We start from the raw sequence: 21,020 nt of genomic DNA, 5'->3' as shown, positions 1-21,020 counted from the left end.
TGTTGGTTGACTAAATTACTCTATTGGTCAGTGCCATGTGCAGATCTCCTCTGTTATCCGATGACGGTTCAGTTGGTGATGGGTGGTTTACTGCTGTGGACTGGTACAGTACCCCATGATGGACTTGCTATGTAGCAGTTTTATGTTATGCGAATGTGAGAGTGTCAAGCAGTATAAGGCAATTATTATTATATTGTCTGTATGAACTACAATTGACTACCTGACTGCTAAGTGTCTTAGTATTACTATTAGTGTGGGCCACAATGGTTATACATTGTATTGTCATTGCATTTATATGGTGCTACCACCCCGATGAGGCATTGAAGCACTTTCCGTCAGGCAGCATGCTAATCGGAAATGCAACATTAGTGTTTTTTTCAGTGGTTATTGGAATTAGTCTCATGCTCTTAGGTAACTATTCCATACATTTACTCCAGTTTCTATCACATAAATTAAATTAATAGGCGTTAGATGTGACCTTTAGTGGGATGGGGTATGTGAATTTAGGCAAATGGTTGTCAGTATTCATAGATGAGCTAGAGGAGATAAGGCATTGTTAGGTTGCAGGGGTATGGCTTTTAAAGGAACAGTTGTGATTGTTGAAATGAGACGTGGTCAATTTGCAGGAATACAATAATAAAGAATAAGACCAACATGCATCTGACATAGAGTAGGCTGTGCTCACAGGGAGAAGACCTGCAGAGGATAGAAAGTAAGGGAGGTTTGAAAGAAAAAAGGAGAGTAATAGTTCTAAAGTTTAATAAAGTTTTAAGCAAAGGTTAATTTTTAATGGGAACACAGAAGAGGCTATTTTGAGATCCCATGCAGTCTTTCCAAGGAAAACTGTTGTAAGGAACAGCATTGCAGATAAGATATTGCTATGTTAGGTTCTTTTAATGAGCACTAGAAACAGTCTGTACCCCCAAAAGGGCACCACTACCATAAAGCCTCTACCCTGAAGATCCAAAATCCAAATCAGACTCCATTCTGCAATGAAACGTGTAACATTACGCCAGACTATTGAATATAGTGCAGGTTGTGGCATGTAGCATGCTACTGTAAATAAAAATACCAATAACAATCAAGCTACTTTTAAAGGTCCCTGCCTCATCTCACATTTCCTGAACTTGCTCTGCTGGCCTCCACTCCCATTCCTTTCAATTTTTAGTTCTTTTTCTTTTGCTTTAATGTATTTTCTGTCCGAGTTCATACTGTTGTATGCCACTGACTGCTCTCTGGCCTCCTGTTTTCAAACTCTGCTGCTATTCCACCTCCACAGCTGCATTCTATTTCAGTTCTTTCATGCCGTTGCACACAGTTACAAACTGAAACTTCCTTCTGGTGTCTCTCCATTCATCTCCACCCCCAATTTTCTGTGTGTTGTCAGTAAACACATTCTTTCTGTAAAATTCTTTGGAAACTTTCCACCTTTCTGATGGCCTTGACTCATCTCTTGCAACCAGACCATATTGAATTAGCATTTTCAATTGCTGTTCTTTACATGTTCTGTATACAGAGTGTCTGCTACCACACACATTAAGTGCAACATATCAGTGTTTTATGCTGCAGGAGAACCCACATCTATCCCCACTCCTCCATACTTTAGGGGCAATTAGCCCTGTAACCTAATTATCGCCCACTAGAAGAGCATTGGCATATACATAATGAATCCTCGTGTCTCAGATGACTTGCCTACTGATGTCTACAGATAAGGTCTGCCATGAATTTGTAAATAAGGTTTACTTTCTAGTTGTCTGCAGAAAGAGTTCACCATGCCCGTATAGCCCGGTCATTTAATTCCTTGCTGAAAAACTGTAGCCCATACTTATTCTCAAGCTCTGTCTCTTCTTTCACACTGCTGCCTCTAACTCTGTAACCCTCAGTTGCCACTTGTGTGGGTAAACAGTAGCCTGCCCCCACCACACTTTCTGTGCACGCAATCTGATAAGCATTTGAACTATTAGTGCTGGGGGTGATATCAATATGACATTTATTTGTTAGGAATAAACCACTAAACTTCAATTTAAATATTATATTTTCATGTTCACAGATTACCGGATTCTGCATTTGTACGAGGGGAGGATTGCATATGGGATGATGAGAGACCAAGACGACAACCTTCGGTGTTGAGACGAGTCAAGCGCTTTCTGAGTGCTCATGAACATTCCGAGATGTCACCTCGAAGGACTTTCAGCAGGCAAGACAGTGAACTTTCAAATATATTTTTTCCTACGTGCGACAGGAACCACATCACAAGTCATCACGATATCCCTAACAGGAATAAACAATTTGTTATAAATGCTAGTAAGAGACTGGAGCAAGCCGACAGGAACTTAAAACCTCCTTTACCTCATGGAGACCTATCAACTATTGAGGAATCTGGTAAATCTGAAACATCACCTAGTCCAAAGTCGAGTGTGTATGAACCCACGACTTTGGACCCACCTATGGTATTTGTCACATCAAGTGAGGACCCACGATTTCGTATCGACAGTTATGTGGGATCGACCAGCCACCCTCAGACACAGAGTGCGGTACCACCGAGAAATTTGGATTTGAACTCCAACACTGCCATGTCTCAGACTAATTTACTGCAAATGGATGATGAGATGGGGGAGATATCAGTGGCTGGAGGACAGAGCATTGCCCTCTTAGGTGAAGGCCAACAAGCCGATGGTTTGGAGGGTCAGACGAAACCCCCAAAACTGAGTGTACAGGAAGATCAAAGGCCCAATCAATCAATAAACACAAAACCAGACAAACCTGTTTACACACTGGCCCCTTTGAACATTTCAGAGAAAACCCAATCAAGCAGTGGCACTTCCAGAGGAGCTAAAGACACTGATGAAATGTATAATATGCTCAAAACCTTGGATGCTAAAGAAACAGATATTGTTGAGTTTAGCAGCGAGAATACTGAAGGACAGCATTGACTGTCAGTTTGATTGAGACAATGCTTTTTGTAATAAAATCAAATTGTTTCAACACTGGACAACGTTCTTCAAGCTAAGGTTTAAAGACCTCTAAATACAAGAACATTTCAGACCAAAAATCACATTTTGGACGCAACCACCTCTAGAGTACTGAGAGATGAAGAGCAAGACCAGAAGGCAATAAGACGGTATGCTATCTCCGGGCAAGCTTTTCCACTGTGCACTGCTAAGATACGCCTTTAGTATCTCGGAAGTGAGAAGGAATCTAATGTTTCAGTTGATGAATGCTACCTCTAAAATGTTTTTCCAATTGTGGTTTTCTAGCAGCGAATAGAAGTGATGTAACTGTGGAGTAAATGTTAACAAAGACTGCAGTCCTCCATTTCTTGGAAAGTACAATAAATTGCAATTGTTAAGATTGACACTGAAATATTTCTTATCCTCATGGCCTTGCGGTGTACCTTTATATATTTAGGGCCAGATGTAGGTAAGTATGGTTTTGCGAGTTGCAATTTGCGAGTCATAGAGACTCGCAAATTGCAACTCGCAAAACCACATGCAGAAAGGTGTCTCAGACACCTTCTGCGAGTCGGTATGGGGTCGCAATGACCCACCTCATTAATATTAATGAGGTGGGTCGCAAATTGCGGCCCCATACCGACTATGGGCACTCGCAAACATGGAGGCCTGCTGTCGTCAGCAGACCTCCATGTTTGCGACTGCTTTTCAATAAAGCAGGTTTTTTTTTTCAAAGTGCAACCCGTTTTCCTTAAAGGAAAACGAGCTGCACTTTGAAAAATAAACCGAAACCTTTTGTTTCGGTATTTTTCAGGGCAGGTAGTGGTCCATTGGACCACTGCCTGCTCTGAAAAATTATTTTTGTGATCATTCACAAAGGGGAAGGGGTCCCATGGGGACCCCTTCCCGTTTGCGAATGAGTTACCATCCACTTCAAGTGGATGGTAACTGCGAGTTGATTTGTGACCGCTTTTGCGGTCACAAATCAACTTACATCGCGGTGCGAGTTGCAAATAGGAAGGGAACACCCCTTCCTATTTGCAAGTCGGAAACACATTTTGCGAGTCGGTTCCGACTCGCAAAATGTGTTTCTGCATCGCGCACAGGCATTAGCGCCTCGCAAACGGCGTTTTTCGCCGTTTGCGAGGCGCTAATGCCTTGCTACATCTGGCCCTTAGTCTTCTAAATGGTGCGATTTTTCTTTGAGCTTGCATATTTGTAGGTAGTCATCACACCCTCATTAGCAGCAGTTAACACATTGTGGGCCAAATAGCGGCACTCTCTATTTTCTACATTCTCTGCTACCCTTCCTACTGAGGCATGGTATCTGAGCCACTATACAACTACTTAGAGAGCCAGACAGACCTTAAGGACATGCATGCTTCTAGTTTCTCATGAAACAACGTGGTTACATCATGTTTTGCTTGATTTCTTTAACATCACTGTGAAGTAAATGTACTGTAATAGTAAATAGTTATAGTGAAAAGTATTCAAATAAATGCATAATATTCCATTGGATTGCTTTACCAGGAAGTAAGCAGTCAAAATGGGGATACCAACATATGTATGTATGTTTCTAATTTATCACCTTAGTATTTCTTCAGAAGGATAAAAGGCCCTCATTGACCACCAGAGGGATGTTGATCGTATTTACATTTCAGGAGTATGAAATGAGAAAACTGGTCCCGAACTAAGAAGGATAAAAGGATTACAAATCTCAGTATTTAATCCGTAGGAGGATTGATTGAGGTCTGGGTGTGGCTGTTTCATTTTTCTCTGGAAATGAACATAAGGGCATATTGTCAGTTTTTTATGCTTATATACATTAGTTGAAGATCAGCTGTCAGCCTTTCATTTTCCTGAATGAGATAAGATGAGGGCTGGTTGTCCGTCTTTCACCTGATTTCACATGAAAAAGGACCTATTGACAGTTTGTATTATTCAGTTTGAAACTAAATATGATCGACTATGCCTTTTATCATTCTGGAGATGAAATGACGCCCACCCGTCACTTTTCCATACTTCTGAATGATAAAAGATATCCCTAGCAGTAATTGTTTGTTTTTCTGTTAGTTCAATTTACATGTAGCTGTCAGCCTTTCAAAAAATCTCCTATTGGAAATACAGTAGCAAGCAAACCCCATTATTTCAGCCTTTTGAGGGAGATGATGTGAGCACTTACCATTCTTACCATTAATTCAGGCGTGCAGATAAATTGACTAGCAAAGCAGCCTAAGAGTTAGAAACTGGGTTCCTGGCTGGGAGAGGTAAGCTCTGTGTCTAAGTAAGAACCACAGTCCTAGTCAGGGTAAGTCACAAACACACCCTAAATTAACTTGTGCTCACCCTCTGGTAGCTTGGCACGGTGCAGTCAGGCTTAACGTAAGAGGCCATTTGTTCAACACTTTAAACAGTAAAACATTGAAAACCCTACCCAAAAAGATATTGCACCTGGTTAGAAAAGATAGAACTTGCCTCAATAAATAAAACAAGACTAAAACAACGAAAATTCAATTAGTAGAACTTGAGTAATGAATTTTTAAAGATTAAACTGTAGAAAAGCACTTAGAGGCAAAAAGTGCCAACCGGAGCTATCTGGTCAAACTACACCGTGCAAAGTTGTGTTCACAATGGAGTGCAGGCCCACTACAGGACTCAGACTTGTCTTGACGAAAAGTACCTGGGCTGCTTCAGCATCAAAAACGCAATGTGTGGTGCAGAGGAGGTGCTGCGATGTCCGTGGTCAACACAGCTCAGGCTCTTCGTGGGTCCAGCCACACAACAGCAACGATGCATCACCAGTGTTGATCCTCAGAATGGCGGTGATGCACCTGGATTGATCCTCACAAAGACGGTGATACATCTGCAGTGGAGGTGATGCGCTGGTTCTGGGCTCTGCACATTCACATCGATGTGTAGATCCTGCTGGCAATGCGCTTAAGGCCCATTTCCAAGGGTCCAGGACTGGATGGGCACCGTAGGATAGGACATAGTCATAACTGGCAGAGACCAGGGGCCGGAACAGATGAGTTGGAAGTCATTTATGTCCCTGAGATGTCAAAAAGTGGTAGACCAGTCAGCTAGCTCTTGGAGTTGCGGGGTTAAGTGATGTGTGTCCAGTCCTTCTCACCCAGGCAAGGAGGCGAGCAGGCAGCAGTTTAGCACAGCAAGAAAGCAGGTCTTCCAGAGCAACAGTCTAGCAGAGTGGCAGTCCTTCAGCAGCACAGCCGTCCTTCTTCCTGGCAGAGTACCCACAGGGTTCAGAAGTGTACTGAGGTGATACAGTCTGAGGTCCAGTTCACATAGCCAGTGATGTAGTTAAAATGGGGGTGACTTTAAAGGCCTCTCTTTCTGCCCTGGTTCCAGACTCACCACGGGGTTATGCAGGCCTTTGTGTGGACACATCCTATTTAGGTGTGTGAGGCTGTGGCCAGCTCCTCCCTCCCAAAATGTCCTGATGGCTCATCAGGGGCCATCAAGTTGTTGTGTAGCCATTTTAGCTATAGTTTTATACACTTTTTTTTAGCAAACTAGGCCTGCCGCTGAGCACTTTAACCTAGATATGTTTTATTTTAGCTTCGTTATATTATTTTAACAGTGGCCACATTTGCGGTCTTGCTTTATTTTCTCCATCTAGCTATGCTTCGCATAGGACAGCACTGTGTTCTTAAACAAGACATTTCTTTCACTCTGTGCTTTTCTCAAGGGTGCAGTAAGATAGGTTGCCGGCAACAGTGGTACGCTTTGTCTCCAATGTTCACAGAAACATACACACTAAAAACACTACTTTGACCCATGTACGTTAGAGGGAGATTCCAGCCAGATGACCACGACTGTATGCTGATTGCTGATTGCTTTGCTGCAGCTGCTTATGTAGACTACAGGCCTCTTGCCCAGGTATGAGGGATGATGTCTTCCCAGGGGGAACCTGAAGGGCAGAATTAGAGCTTAACATGCTGTGCTCTAACATAGCCTAGGTAGGAATGATCCTTAAAAACCTTAGTGACAACATGGTAGCTTTATTCTTGTGTTTTACTTTCCTTGTTACAATTTTAATCCTATTGTGCTTCATTGTCCTAGTTATTGCAATTCATGCTTTATTATCTAAGATGCAGTTCCATCAATAAAACCTTATTGAACTCTACTCTGCCTCTGATTGGCCTTGCATACGTGGGACTAATGTAACTGAGAGAAATGGATGAGATCTTAGTGACCACAATTACCCTGAGAAGTCATTCATGTAATGCGCACAGTTGCCCCAATCATCCCTTCTCTTGGATGGAGATGTGGGACTGCTAGTTAGCCAGAATAAACCCAGATTAGGCAGACAGGTGTCACATGATGCAGGACCGGACTCAGTCTCCCGCAGTACAGGGGATTCTGCCGCCCGAATTCAGTAGTCTCAAATGGGATAATGAGAACCTACGCGACAAAGTCATACCTAAGCTCCCATTGTGTGTGGCTGTCTAGAGGAAATACAAAAAAGCCCAGCTGTCACCTTCTCCAGATAAGTGATCAGAGACAGGCTGCATTACAATCCCACAGGTACTAAGCATGGCAAATCTACCTCCTCTGAATCAGGAATTACAGCTTAATAAATGTAATGCGGAATCCCCAATGTTATGCTATGGGAGGGGTATGTCTCACAGAAGTGAAAAAACGAGTTTTGGAGTTTTTCACTACCAGGACATATAGAACTGAAAGGTACATGTTCTACCTTTTAATTACATAAGATCTGGCCCTATGGGCCGGTTAGAAATGGTAAAGTGCACAGAGTCCTAAAGCCAACAAAAACTAATTCTGCGAAATCGGAAGCAAGCGGGCAAAAAGATTGGGGGAAGACCATTGTAAGGCTGACAGGTCTAACATACACCATGGTCAAAGCTTGGCACATTGCACAAGGAGTAGGAGTATTGTAAGAACTAGAGCAAGGAAGTAGAATTGGAACAATGGGACTGCGTTTAAAGATTTTAAGTGTTACCTCTTCATCTCTTCCTCATCCCACTTTTGTCATCATGAATATTTACCAAAGAAGGCATGGCTGTGATCAATCAGCCGTTAAGTAAGCCCGCCAGAAAAGGTAGATTCCAGATGCAAAGATGGGAGGAGTGAATCCAGAAGACCAACAAAGTTTGAAGCATCAGTCTCAAAGCAAGTTAACAAGCACCAGAAGTCCAAAAGGCTGACAGTACAACAAGTGCACTGAAAAGAGCTACCCCAAATAGGGAATGTCTGCAGTGCTGAGCCACCTGAAATAACAGGAGAGTCAAGTAAGCCAAAGTCAGTCACCTGCCAAGAACCCAACAGCCAGAGATGCAGGAAATGGAGAGGATATGGTGGCATGGTGTATGAACAGTAATGCCAAATGAGAAGACCTGGAACTGGATCTGGTTTCAAGACGGTAGACTGAGGGCCCTAAGACACTTGTAACCCCATCATAGGGAATGTGGGGGGAGGGGGCTACAAATAGGCACCATTCCACATCCAAATAATGCACAAGAGCACATTGACCTATATGAGGTACCAAGGGTAAACCAAGAAGTTAGCCTGAAGCAGGGCAAACATTCACACACAATGCATCAAAACAGGGCCCAGCACAAAGAAAAGGAGGAACAAGCCCAGTTGATCAGTCAGGCCATGGATGGTAGGAAACCCCAAGAAAGATCCAGGGGATTCATATCCCACACAAAAGTCAGGACCTGAAATGCTATTGAAAGAGACATGCCTAACAGGTGACAGACATTCTTGCCTACCCACAACACACCACAGACCATTCGAGTGCATCACCTCCAGAAGAAAAGCCAGTATGACAGAGAAACACAAGAGAACCCATTGAAAGGAACTAAATGGACCCAGTCACAAGCAGGTTAAGTCTTTGCCCTGTACCCAGCAAGGTGCACGGAGGATAGCTCATGAACAGACTCTTCACTAAAAAAGGAGAGTGAGACCAATGCCCCAACAATAAGGCACTCATCGGAGTACTCCCAATTGGCCGGCTGTCCACCCCACAAAGAAGCTCAAGAGGAGAAACCATCAGAAAACAGAGACAGTAGATCAACAAGGAAGTGTGCAGCAGCATAAAGAAGCACAGTCAGGGCATCCCACGCCCATGCTCGAAGGCCCAGCCTCCAGTCAGGACCACAGAAGGGCCACAATAAATATAATAACAAGGATCCAAAAAGGGAGGAGCGGAAAAGGTGCATCAGAACAGCCACTCCTTGCATCAAATACCAAACAAGCACTGCTGACCAGTGAAGGCACCTACACTACAACCCCAAATATGGCAAGAACAAGGGATGGCCCCTCAAAGGGCACAGGCTCCGTACATGGGGGAATCCATAGCTAAATCCACACACCCCCTTTGAAAGAGTGGTTGCAGTAAGGAAACAGCAAGCAGAAAAGAGTCTGCAAAGTAAGCAGGAACTCCTATGCAGAGACAGGGAGCACACGTTGACTACCTCCAAAAGGAGCCAGACAGAACAGGAGGTTTCTGGTTACAAATATATTTACAACATGAGGGAGAAGATTTTACATTTTTAACTTGTAGGTCGGCTCTAAGGTGCCTCTCTCCAAGGTGTGCCCACCTCATTATATAAAGTCTGGGATAAGAAAGTGATAAGAAGGTAATATACATTTCTAACGTCCTTGTATACATATTATTTTGCAATGATCAGACATATGAAAAAAATCATACTGTGCTCCGTAACTCTTTTTTCTCTAATATGTTGTCCCCGTTAAAACGTTCTAGTTTTTCAAGTTAGAAGGACTTGCTTGTCTATGCAGTATAACAACTAGACTGCTGTCCTCAGTTGGGCACGGAGCTTGAATGTTACCACCCCTCACCTGCATGTGGTAAGTTGTACTCCAGCAGAGCAGGCAGTTAATGGTAAAATGGCTTCCTACAGTGTACACAATAAAACAGACCAAGTGGAAGAAGAAATAGGGACTGCAAAATGAAATATGCTGTACAGTGTCGTTTTTATTTATATAAAAAATGTCAAATATGAAGTGTTTTCCTGTTTTCCTGTATTTGTTACCTCTGGAATCCAATGGCATATCAAGAACAAGTGAGTGGAGAAAGCAATAAAGTCTTAATTGAATGAATATTATAAATTCTTTCTCATGCAAAAACATATACCTGGATACTTTTGTACATTTTATGGCACAGATTTACAACAAAGTGGCGCAGTGCCGGGCTGTGCCACTTTTAAAATGCAGGGATGCGCCGTATTTACAGAAATACAGTGCACCCCTGTGTTTCCCCCTGCGCAGGTGTTGAATTATGCTTCCTGCGCCAACGCAGGCATCCTTGCACCATAGTGTAGAGATGTACCTTCCTGCACATAAACAATCTACAATGGCGATTTGGCACATCTATGTGTGCTGCAAAATGCAGCACACATACAAGAACCAAAGCCTCCTTTTGGAATGATTGTTTTAGTGCAGGAAGGGACACCTTCCTGCACATAAACAATCATTTATGGCCTTTTGCTCCTTCTATGTGTGCTGCAGAATGCAGCACACATCGAAAGAGCAAAAAACGATGAGGAATAAAAGTAATCCTCCTTGGTGTGCCATGCTAGCCCCACCCCTTAGGCCTTCGTGTAAATCCAGGGCAGCGTCAAAACCAATGGGCGTTGTGGAACACCCACAGCAACACCCATTGTACGGCCCTCTGACACAGAAAACTGTCTCGGAGGGCCCCATATTTACAAGGAGGGCTTAACGCCTTCTTGTAAATATGGTGCAATGAAAAACGCCACTGTAGTGTCACTGAAAGTGGCGCTCCAGGGGTGCTAGAGCCTTGTAACTTCTGTAGAGCTTGTCACAGTAGTGCCTCGAATTTGGTGCAAAAGACCAACTGGAAGACTGTTTATTGTTGAAGCAAGTTACCCTGAATATGGACTTAAAACATTTTTGAGGTATTCCTAATAGTGGAGACAACCATGTGAAACCTCGGGTTGCAGTGTTATACAAAAACCAACAGGCATTATTTTTCACTGGATGTGATACAATAATAAACCTTGCAATTAAAGCATATTTATTTTATTTTTTATTTCTTTTAGTATAACACTAACGTTCATTCAGCGAGAAGCTGCTGGCTGAATAAAATGTAAACATGCAAAATCGTGTCTTTACTCTTTGTGAAGCCCTCTGTTCTTAGACTTTCCCCTTACTTTCAGAAGTAATTTTGAAGGTGACATTGCAGCGGGGGGAGGGGAAATCAATGGTTAAGTATACTAATCCAGATGTGTATAGGAAACGGTGAATCTCACAGCCTTTCTTTTATGATGTCTTCTAAAGTCCATCACTAAGTAGAGGTGCAGAGATACGTTCCAGGGAGTGGAGCAATGAGAGAACGAAAACCTTTTAAATTCCGCGGCTTCACCACATCGTAAAGTATGCAGTCAAGTTGCTGTTGTGAAGCCAAACCTAGGCTTGTGTTCAGTGACATGGAAGCAGGGCCGGCTTTAGCGCTGGTGGCGCCCTCTGCAAGATGCTTTTTTGGCATCCCACTCCATGACCACCTCCTCGGATTCCCTCACCACTATCCGGCAAATGTGCCCCTCATCTCTCCGTAGTCCCCTTTTCACATACATTCATTTGATTTAAAGCTCTTGTAAAGGCTGGCTTTACTAATCCATTTAGCTACCCACATAAAATATAGTTCTGTTCTTTGTAGTAGGCATATTAACCCTCTACACTACTTTATGGCGAGTCTAGACAAAACTCCGATCCCTCTCTCCCTCTAGCAGGAGCATCAATCACAAGCATTATCTTGACATTTTAATTGCTTCCCGAAGGATGAACGCACAAGGAACTTTCCATCAGGTGCTTTTAAATCCCAAGTTTCATACCTTATTTCTAAACACAGTGTTCCCCCCCGAGGTCAGGGCCCCCAATCCAGGTCAGCACCCGATGCGGCCACACCACCCTAGAGCTGGCCCTGCATGGAAACAGCATCCGCACGAGGCAGTCAAATGCATATCAGTGTAATACCTTATGAAATAGGCGTGGGGGCTTGAGATCAACTCTCCTTGACCCAACTATGAAAAATAATAGATGCATGCCACATACAAATATACTCTGGTACTGGGCACATGTAAGGGGATTCCTGCAATTACCTTATCTTCCATCATGCTGTGCACCTACTGGGTTCTGCATTGTCTAAGAGGTCCAAGGATCCAAACTATTGATCAATAACAATATATAATATAGTACCTAGATGTATTAACCTAATTTGAAGTCTCAAACACTCTGATTCGGAGTCTTTGACTACAAAATAGGTTGTTTCTCTGTAACAATCATATTTTGGGAATTGATAATAGTTTACCGACTCCATAAATGGACATGTTATCTCCTACCAATTCACTATTTTGAAGGGCTGTGTTGTAGGCATGCCTTCCAAATACGGACGCAGTAGGAGATGCATCAATGTTTTGTAACCGAAATCCAATATCAAAATATTGTAAAATTATTCCTGAGTTGAGGGGGTAAGCCATTTGCAAAAGGTAAATCATAGTGAATGTAAGAAAAAAACATAGGGGAGTAGTTAGTGGTGCAGAAGACCACTGCCAACTCTTAAACAAACTTTGCAAAAAATGGAAACTGTGTTAGTGATGGCACAAGTGATGTGGCTACCCTATTCTGCTATCAGAACAAGAAAGAAAGCTCGCTGTTGTACATCTTGCCTTATGCCCTTTCAAATTTAATACATAAACACATGCATATGGCAGGGTTCTAAAAAATGGGAACATTCAGATTTGTATTTGTGATCGTGAATTCAGAATACTGTGCTGATAATGGAAAGGACTGTGGTTCATTGAGAAAGGAACACTGCGCCCTCACCCACCAAAGAGGCATGCTTCATATACGGGCCAGCTACTCATCATGGTTGGATTAATGCAGTGGCGTAGTGTGGGTTGTCAGCACCCGGGGCAAGGCAAGTAATTTGCGCCCCCTAACCCGGGGCAAGGCAAGTAATTTGCGCCCCCTAACCCGTGGATTTTAGCACTAGAGTCTCTTCCAAGATGTTGCGCCCGGTGCGGCCGGCCCCCCCCTGCGCCCTCCACGCTACGCCACTGGATTAATGGTGAACCCTGACTGGCTAAGGAGGGCGAGTTCTGTTAGGAGACTTGCAGAAGTGAAGTCGTATATCTAGATAGATCTCTAGTTATTGCCTGTAGGTGTGAAAGCTATCTTTCTATCCATCTATTTATAAAAAAGATGCAGTTGCTCCCATTTTCCTTGCTTTATGAAAGAGCTAAACACATTCAGTGATGCAGTAAAGCATATTTTTTGTTGTCCTGTTACCTATATGTGTCTGTGAGTTGTGCCCCATGGCTCCACGAAATACGATTGGCTCCTCCATAAAGCCAAGAGGTGCCCCAAACGAGTAATGACTTGAACGCCTGATTCAGGTGAGCAAAGAGAAGCATAAATAGGAGGATGAGAAATGTGGCACCCACTCAGTTGAGGGAGATAGACTGGGAATAGATACATAGAAATATAAGAGAGGCAGATTGAGATTCAGGTGAGAGATAATGTGGCATAACCGTGGTGAAGAACCGAAGTGATTGAATGAGTGAGGCAAAACTGAGAGAGAAACTTGGCGACTGAGGTATCATTACACAGGTAGAGACTGGGGTGAGTACTCTAGAAATTAAGGCCCGTATTTATACTTTTTGACGCTAAACTGCGCTAACGCAGTTTAGCGTCAAAAAGTTTAGCGCCGGCTAACGCCATTCTGAAGCGCCATGCGGGCGCCGTATTTATTGAATGGCGTTAGCCGGCGCTAGCAGACCGGCGCTGCCTGGTGTGCGTGGAAAAAAACCACGTACACCAGGCAGCGCCGGCGTTGGGAAAAATGGCGTTAGGGCGTCTTAAAATGGGGCAAGTCAGGTTGAGGCAAAAAAATCGCCTCCACCCGATTTGCGCCATTTTTAACGACGCCCAGACGCCATTTACATGACTCCTGTCTTAGTAAAGACAGGAGTCATGCCCCCTTGCCCAATGGCCATGCCCAGGGGACTTATGTCCCCTGGGCATGGTCATTGGGCATTGTGGCATGTAGGGGGGCACAAACCAGGCCCCCCCTATGCCCAAAAAAAAAAATTTAAAAAAAAAAATTATACTTACCTGAACTTACCTGAATGTCCCTGGGATGGGTCCCTCCAGCCTTGGGTGTCCTCCTGGGGTGGGCAAGGGTGACAGGGGGTGTCCCTGGGGGCATGGGAGGGCACCTCTGGGCTCCTTCAGAGCCCACAGGTCCCTTAACGCCTGCCTTTTGCAGGTGCTAAAAAACGGCGCAAAAGCGGCCGTACGTCATTTTTTTTGACCCGCCCACTCCCGGGCGTGAATTTTTCCCGTGAGTATAAATCCGACGCACATGCCTCGGAGTCGATTTTTTAGACGTGAACGCCTACCTTGCATCTCATTAACGCAAAGTAGGTGTCCACGCAAAAAAATGACGCAAACTCCATGGACTTTGGCGCTAGACGCGTCTAACGCCAAAGTATAAATATGGAGTTAGTTTTGCGTCGAAATTGCGTCAAAAAAAACGACGCAATTCCGGCGCAAACGGAGTATAAATATGCCCCTAAGTTGGCACTGGCATAAGCTGCCACCTCTTCCCTGTGGTATTTTGTAGACATGGGCCTGCTTAATCACGCTGTAGGCATTTCAAACATTATGTTGATTGTAGCATAGAGTGGCTCTCGGCATACTTTGGCTGCTGTAGTGGGTATGGTAGCGCTGGCTTAAAGAGTCTCTCCATGACATATTGAGAGCATTATGGGCACTTTTGAGCCCTGACATGAGGAAATTATTCTTTGCATATTGCGCATATTCATAACGCTTGGCTTAAAGTGGCTCTTAGTAGCACAGTGTGTCAGTCCTGGCATTACGTTAGCCTTCACTTGCATAACGGTAACCATGATGGCTCACGTCAGGTTGGCAGCACTTGCGTTAAATGCAGCCTCTAACATATTATGGCCAACTTTGAGGTCAGATTGTGATTTCCCCATGTTCCCCCTCCTACCAAATTCACAATCATATCTTCAACTGAAAATGTATGTGGAAGGGCCAGGATGGGAATATAAAAAGAGAAGGAAGGTAGAAGTTAAGATCCTAAATGTGTCTTTAAAAAATGACAAGAAGCCTTTACAAACGACACACCCAATCCGTCTGAAGTGGCTAGGAAACCAATAGGTTTGTAGCCAATTTGAGATGAAAAATGCTGAATGTTTGCATTATTTTATCAGTTTTTCTGAGGGAGACTGTGAACTACTTGTACTCCTGAAAGACATCACACTTGACTGGCACACCATACAAGTATTAAAGTAGTTCATGGGCGCCTCTTCAGAACTGGCTGTAAAAAACATCTGCTTTTAGATCTGCTTGACATTGCTTTTGTTGCCAACCTCATATGATCACCAGAAAAAGATACTCAAGAAGCATTAGCGGGAGAGGGTCTATGTTGGTTTCCTTGTGTACATTATTTGATTGGGCAGAATATGTACGTTTGCATTGCATGAAAAGGAGTGTTTGTTACAGTTGTATTGGCTTGTGAGAGGGCTGCATCGCTGTGCTGTTGGCTGCAGAGGGGGCCACCTCACCTAAAATAGCAACAGTGCTCAAACATGAGCAGGCCATTTAAAAAACAGGAAAGATACAAACAAAATCCCTGCAGATCAGCTTGGAACAAAGCAAGGGTGAAGTTTTTTTCAAGTGTACTATCAATCCTTGGTCTGGATTCCCCTTGTGCCATATGCTTAAAACGTGAATTCAACAAGTGGATGAGGGATGGGTTCACCTGGACCACTAGTCAGTGACTCACCATTCTGTGCAGTACAGCAAATGCCGCGTTTCGAATACATACACTCTAAGAAGTTCAAAGTATTCATATCAGAGTTAGATTATCTTGCTACCCACATTGATTATTAAATATATTTCTATTTTTCGCTTCATGAATCACTCACCATAGTTTGCTGTTGTGGAGAAAGGAGCGCCTCATTTTCAGTGCGAGGGATTTAATAGTATGCCACGGGCTAGTGTCATGCCCGTGTGGAGTCGTGACCGTGACTGTGACCCGGTTGCCGGAAATGGACTTCCAATGAAAGGGGAGACTGGTGGTCTGGGTCAGTCCACCCCCAAATGTACAGTGGTGTCCTGCTTGTTATTCAAGCCTCGCGCTGGCCTGGCTGTATGCTGCACATGGCATCATACTGGCGACAAGGGTGGGCCCTCTATCCCTACCACTTCTGGCATGGCCAGATGCCTGAACCTCCGCGCCTGTCACGTGCTCCAACCACCTGCTGCCCAGCATCACACCGATGCCTCCCGAACGCAATGCGGGTCAACGCACCTCCGGCAGCCACCTAGGAGGCACAAAGCTGCCCTTGTATGCTGGCGGTGTGTAGACTCTGTCTACAGCTACTCCCGCCTTCATCGTCAGAGGCCTGAAATGGCACGTGCGAGGTGCCACACAAGAGCCCTACCCATCGGCCACACCCAAAATTACTCCATCGGCCTACCGAGCCACACGCTTGTGCTAGGCACCAGAGACGCTATCCCGGCTTGACACCAGCACCATTTATATTCCACTGCGAGACTGGGCTGCCCAGATCAGAGTACCTCCCTCACCCTCTACACTGTAGTTTGCAGCACCATCCCTGGAAGAGCCTGGGTGTGCATGGCTCATAATCCTATCAGCTGGTGACGTCATTGCCAGGTACTGTGCAACTTACCCATTTGCATACTACCAGCTTGGCGGTGCCTCCAAATGACGCTGCATACGCCCATTGTTCAATTGCACTGAGAACTGCTTTCCATGTGCCATGGCTGACCATCACATGCCAGCACCCACCCCACTACATCCTCCGCAACAGCTCACCATGGTCAGCACTCTCCCGCCATTCAGCGAGCTCATAGACCCCACAATAGCGTCCCCTTGTTGGAGGATTTGGGTTGGCAGATTAGAGAACTACTTTGTGGCCACCCACGAACACAAATAAGCAGTCAAGTGGTTGCTCCTTCTGCACTTCGGGGGGAAGAGATATATAAACTGTTATCACTGGAGCTGCCGGCGATTACGATGCAGCAGTCAGAGCACTGAACACACATTTTGACCCACAACTGAACCCAGACTTTGAATGTTTCAAACTTAGCCAAGCATGCATGAGAGAAAGTGGAGTCAATGGACCAATTCTATGCATGCCTCAAGAGCTTGCGAGCACCTACACTGAGTATGATCAACCAAAGGAAATCGGGCCCAAATTATCCAAGGATGCAGGAACAAGACACTAAGGGGCCTGATCCTGAGGCAACCCAACATCAGCCTGAATGACATAGAAATTATGGCACGATTGCACAACCTCTCTGTGACCCGAGCGGCTGAAATGGACTTAGCCCTAACACAATACCCCAAGTAAACCCCAGTAGTAAAAGTGGAATGTGCCGACACAGTCCTAGTGCAACAGCCCAGGAGAAGGTTCAAAGCAGCCCCCCTGACCAAACAAGGGGGCCAAAGCGACTACTGTGGGAGTAACAAAACCCAAAAGAGTGTCCAGTCCAAAGAAAGACATGCTCCTCCTGTGGGAAATTAAATCATTTTGCAGCAGTTTACAGAAGCAGCGCAAGAGGGAAAAGCACGAGAGGAAGGAGTGCCACACCGTGAACCATTAAACAACTGTTGCTAGAAGACCCAACAACACATTCCGGGTGCTATTGGACCACACAGGGTGTTGTGGACGATTCATCTCCTGAAGAGGAAGAGGTGTTCCTGATATTGTTCACAAAAGACGTAAAGAGGCACCGGAGGCCCCAACCCACGTGCGTAATTGAGATAGCTGGATCCCCAGTGAAAGCTGTAATAGACAGGAGCATCCATGAACATAATGGGCCTATAACAATACATATTCTGGCCCCGGCAGAGGAGAGTAGGTACATCACCACCTTCTCAATGCACCTGGGGCTGAGGAGGTACAAACGGCTGAGCTTTGCAAACTCATCAGTCACAGAAGTATTTCAAGATGCCATTCACAAGACACTGCCAGGGTTGCAGGGAGTGATGAATGTCAGCAACAACATCTTACTACACTAAACCACAGTCGAAGAACACCATCAACACTCAAGAGCCACCCTCAAGCAATTGTCAGATCACGGCCTCACCTTGCACAAAGAGAAATGCTCCATTTTCCAGACGCCAATAGAGTTAATTGGATACCAACAAGGAATCCAAGTTGACCCACGGACGCCCGAGGCCATCAAGCAAGCTCCCTTTCCAAAGACGGGAGGTGGAGGAACACAGCTTCCTGGGCATGACCACGTACTGTGGCAGTTTATCCCTAGCCTCGCCACTCTATCCGAACCATTGCAAGCCCTAACCAAATCTGACATCCCATGGGTGTGGGGTGACTGCGAAGACAAAGTTTTCCAGCCACTCAAAGAAGTGCTGCTGTGCGAAACCACCATGGCCTACTTCAACCCACTGAAGAGAACTGAACTAACAGTCGAGGCCAGCCCTGTATGCCTGGCAGCTGTCCTAACCCAAGAGGTTAATCCTGGTCAGTGCGCCGCCCTCACCTACGCCAGCAGAGCTCTGACGCCCTCGGAACAACGCTACAGCCAAATAAAAAGGGAATCCCTGCCAATAAGTGGGCTTGCGGACACTTCCACTTCTACCGCAGTGGAAGGCCATTCAAAGTAATCACAGACCACCAACCATTAGTACCTTTATTCAAGGGGACAGCCCCGCACCAACCCCCATGGATAGAGTGGTGGGCCATCTAGCTTCAGCACTATGGCATGGAAGTGTTGTACCATCCCGGAGTGAAGAACCCGGTCGATTTCCATTCTCAGCACCTGGCTGAGGAAGTGGGAGGACCCACGGAAGAAAGGGAGGAGACGGAAGCCCATGTGTGAGCCCTCACAAGTGGCAGCTGCCTAAAGACCGTCGAGCTAAAAGAAACATCCACAGCCACCGCGGAGGACACAGTCTTAGCTAGAGCAAAGCAACCCCTGGGTGGTGATTCATGGAGAGACTTTCTCAAGGACCCCCATGGGTGGGCAAACAACGAGAGAGACAGGTTGACGAAACTGTGGAGAGTCCGGGGCGAACTTAGTCTGACCCCAGATGGCCTCATCCTGCGAGGGTATTGCCTGGTCATCCCAGCAAGTTTACAACAAGTCACCACACTCACACACAGAGGACACCAAGGAACCACCAAAATGCGAGCGTGATGAGGGAGAAGGTGTGGTTCCCGAATATAGAAACAGAAGTGGACTATTTGGTGAAGCAATGTCCAGCCTGCCAGCTAACCAGCACCCCAGAAACACTGGCACCAATCATAACCGAGGAGCTGTGCACCAAGCGGTGGTCCAGAGTCAGTCTTGAATTAGGAAGTTTCCCCAATGGACGGATAACGCTGGTGCTGATATGCAGTTATCCCAAATACCCCATCATCGATGTCATTCCCTCCACCGCTTTCTGTAACGTGGCCCCAGTCCCCAAGAAAACCTTCACCATGTTCGGGCTATCTGATGAATTCAAGACGGACAAAGGGTCCCCATTTCAGGGGGCCGAATTCCAGGAATTTCTGAAGGTCCTGGGGATCAAAGACCGCAGAATTAGCCATCAGTGGCCTCAAGCGAATGGGGATGTCGAGTGCTTCATGCACACGCTTAACAAGGTCCTCTGTATTACCATGCGGGAAGGAAGCAACCAAGAACTCAACCTGCACAGTTTCCTAAGTGAATATAGAGGAACACCCCATTGTACTACGACGCAAGCATCATGGTCCCTTATGCTAAAAGGGGCAAGGAGAGACACTGTACCCACCCATCCTGGATGGCAACCACCTCAATTTCATCCTGAGTAGGACCAAATGAGACGACAAGAGACGAATGACCGTGCAAGCAAGCAGGAAGAGGCATGCAATGACCCAGTACCTGCAAATCGGTGACTGGGTAATCATCAAGGACCGAAACCCAGCTGGAAATTCCGCACACCATATGAGCCAAGTGTATGGATTGTCATCAGAGTAGCAGGCACCATGGTGACATTGCAAAAAGGAGATGAGATAGTGTCCCGAAACATCTCTTGGTTTCGCAAAGTAATATTTGAGGAACCACAAACAGAAGAACCAGAGCTGATACACCGACTTCAGGGGCCTGTGTCAGATAGTCCGGAACCCCCAAGCCCATGGCTCAGCCAGTCCACAAGCAGATTGGATACACCATACACTCGAGAGGATGACCAGTCCGGGACCCAAGCAGAAGAACACCACTCCCAGACCCAGAGGTACAACCTACGGCCCAATCCACCGCCTAGCCAGAGACTGAAAGACTTTGTATTTTGATTACGTTATTACGTTTTTGAATAAAGTTGGATAGGGATGTAATGGCACGCCATGGTCTAGTGTCATGCCCGTGTGGGGTCGTGACCATGACCCAGATGCCAGGAATGGACTTCCTCTGGCCGGGAGGCCAGAGGGCTTTAAATAAAAGGGGAGACTGGTGGTCTGGGTCAGACCACCCTCAAATGTACATTGGCGTGCTGTGTATTATTTTAGCCACACGCAGGCCTGACTGTATGCTGCACACGCCATCACAAGGGACTCAAGGATACATCAGAAAAGCCAAACCCATGAGGGGATTCATTCAATGCAATTTGGTTGAAGGGTGGGCATGTTAACACCCAGATTGACATGTCAAAGGCATGATAGAGCTGGGTTAGCCCTCAATCCGGAAGTAAAGGACCCTTGCTGTCCACATTGCCAAATGTTATTACTTCTGTTCTCACAGTAATGTTGAACTCCTCGTTCTACTGAAAAACACTTCCCTCTCTTTACCATTATAGTAGACACACACAATTGTTAAACTAGGAGGCAACATTGCCCCTGTTTCAGCTACAGGCAAGTTGAAGTGTATCACTGTTTGTGTGCTTTTCTGCATCCTGACGGCCAGACACTGTGCTCGAATGTCTTCTCATAGAACATGCCTACATCCTCTCAACTCACCAGAAGGTGGTGCTTTAGGTAAGTCTAATTGTATTTAGTAACACCTTAA

At 45.4% G+C, this 21,020-nt stretch overlaps 1 protein-coding gene across 2 annotated transcripts in view; it reads left to right on the top strand.

The window, feature by feature from the left end:
* BEST3 (bestrophin 3) overlaps positions 1–3,355 on the top strand; it is a 162,458-nt gene extending 159,103 nt beyond the window's left edge. For both annotated transcript variants that reach the window (XM_069228323.1, XM_069228324.1), the window contains one exon: positions 2,051–3,355. In XM_069228323.1, the coding sequence (XP_069084424.1) occupies positions 2,051–2,933 (883 nt within the window). In that variant the 3' untranslated portion in view covers positions 2,934–3,355. The remainder of the gene's footprint in view (positions 1–2,050) is intronic.
* Positions 3,356–21,020: the final 17,665 nt, after the last annotated feature.

The sequence above is a fragment of the Pleurodeles waltl genome, chromosome 4_1 (assembly GCF_031143425.1).
Source record: "Pleurodeles waltl isolate 20211129_DDA chromosome 4_1, aPleWal1.hap1.20221129, whole genome shotgun sequence".
In the NCBI taxonomy this organism is placed as follows: Eukaryota; Metazoa; Chordata; class Amphibia; order Caudata; family Salamandridae; genus Pleurodeles; species Pleurodeles waltl.
This window is presented reverse-complemented; position numbering and strand designations above follow the sequence as displayed.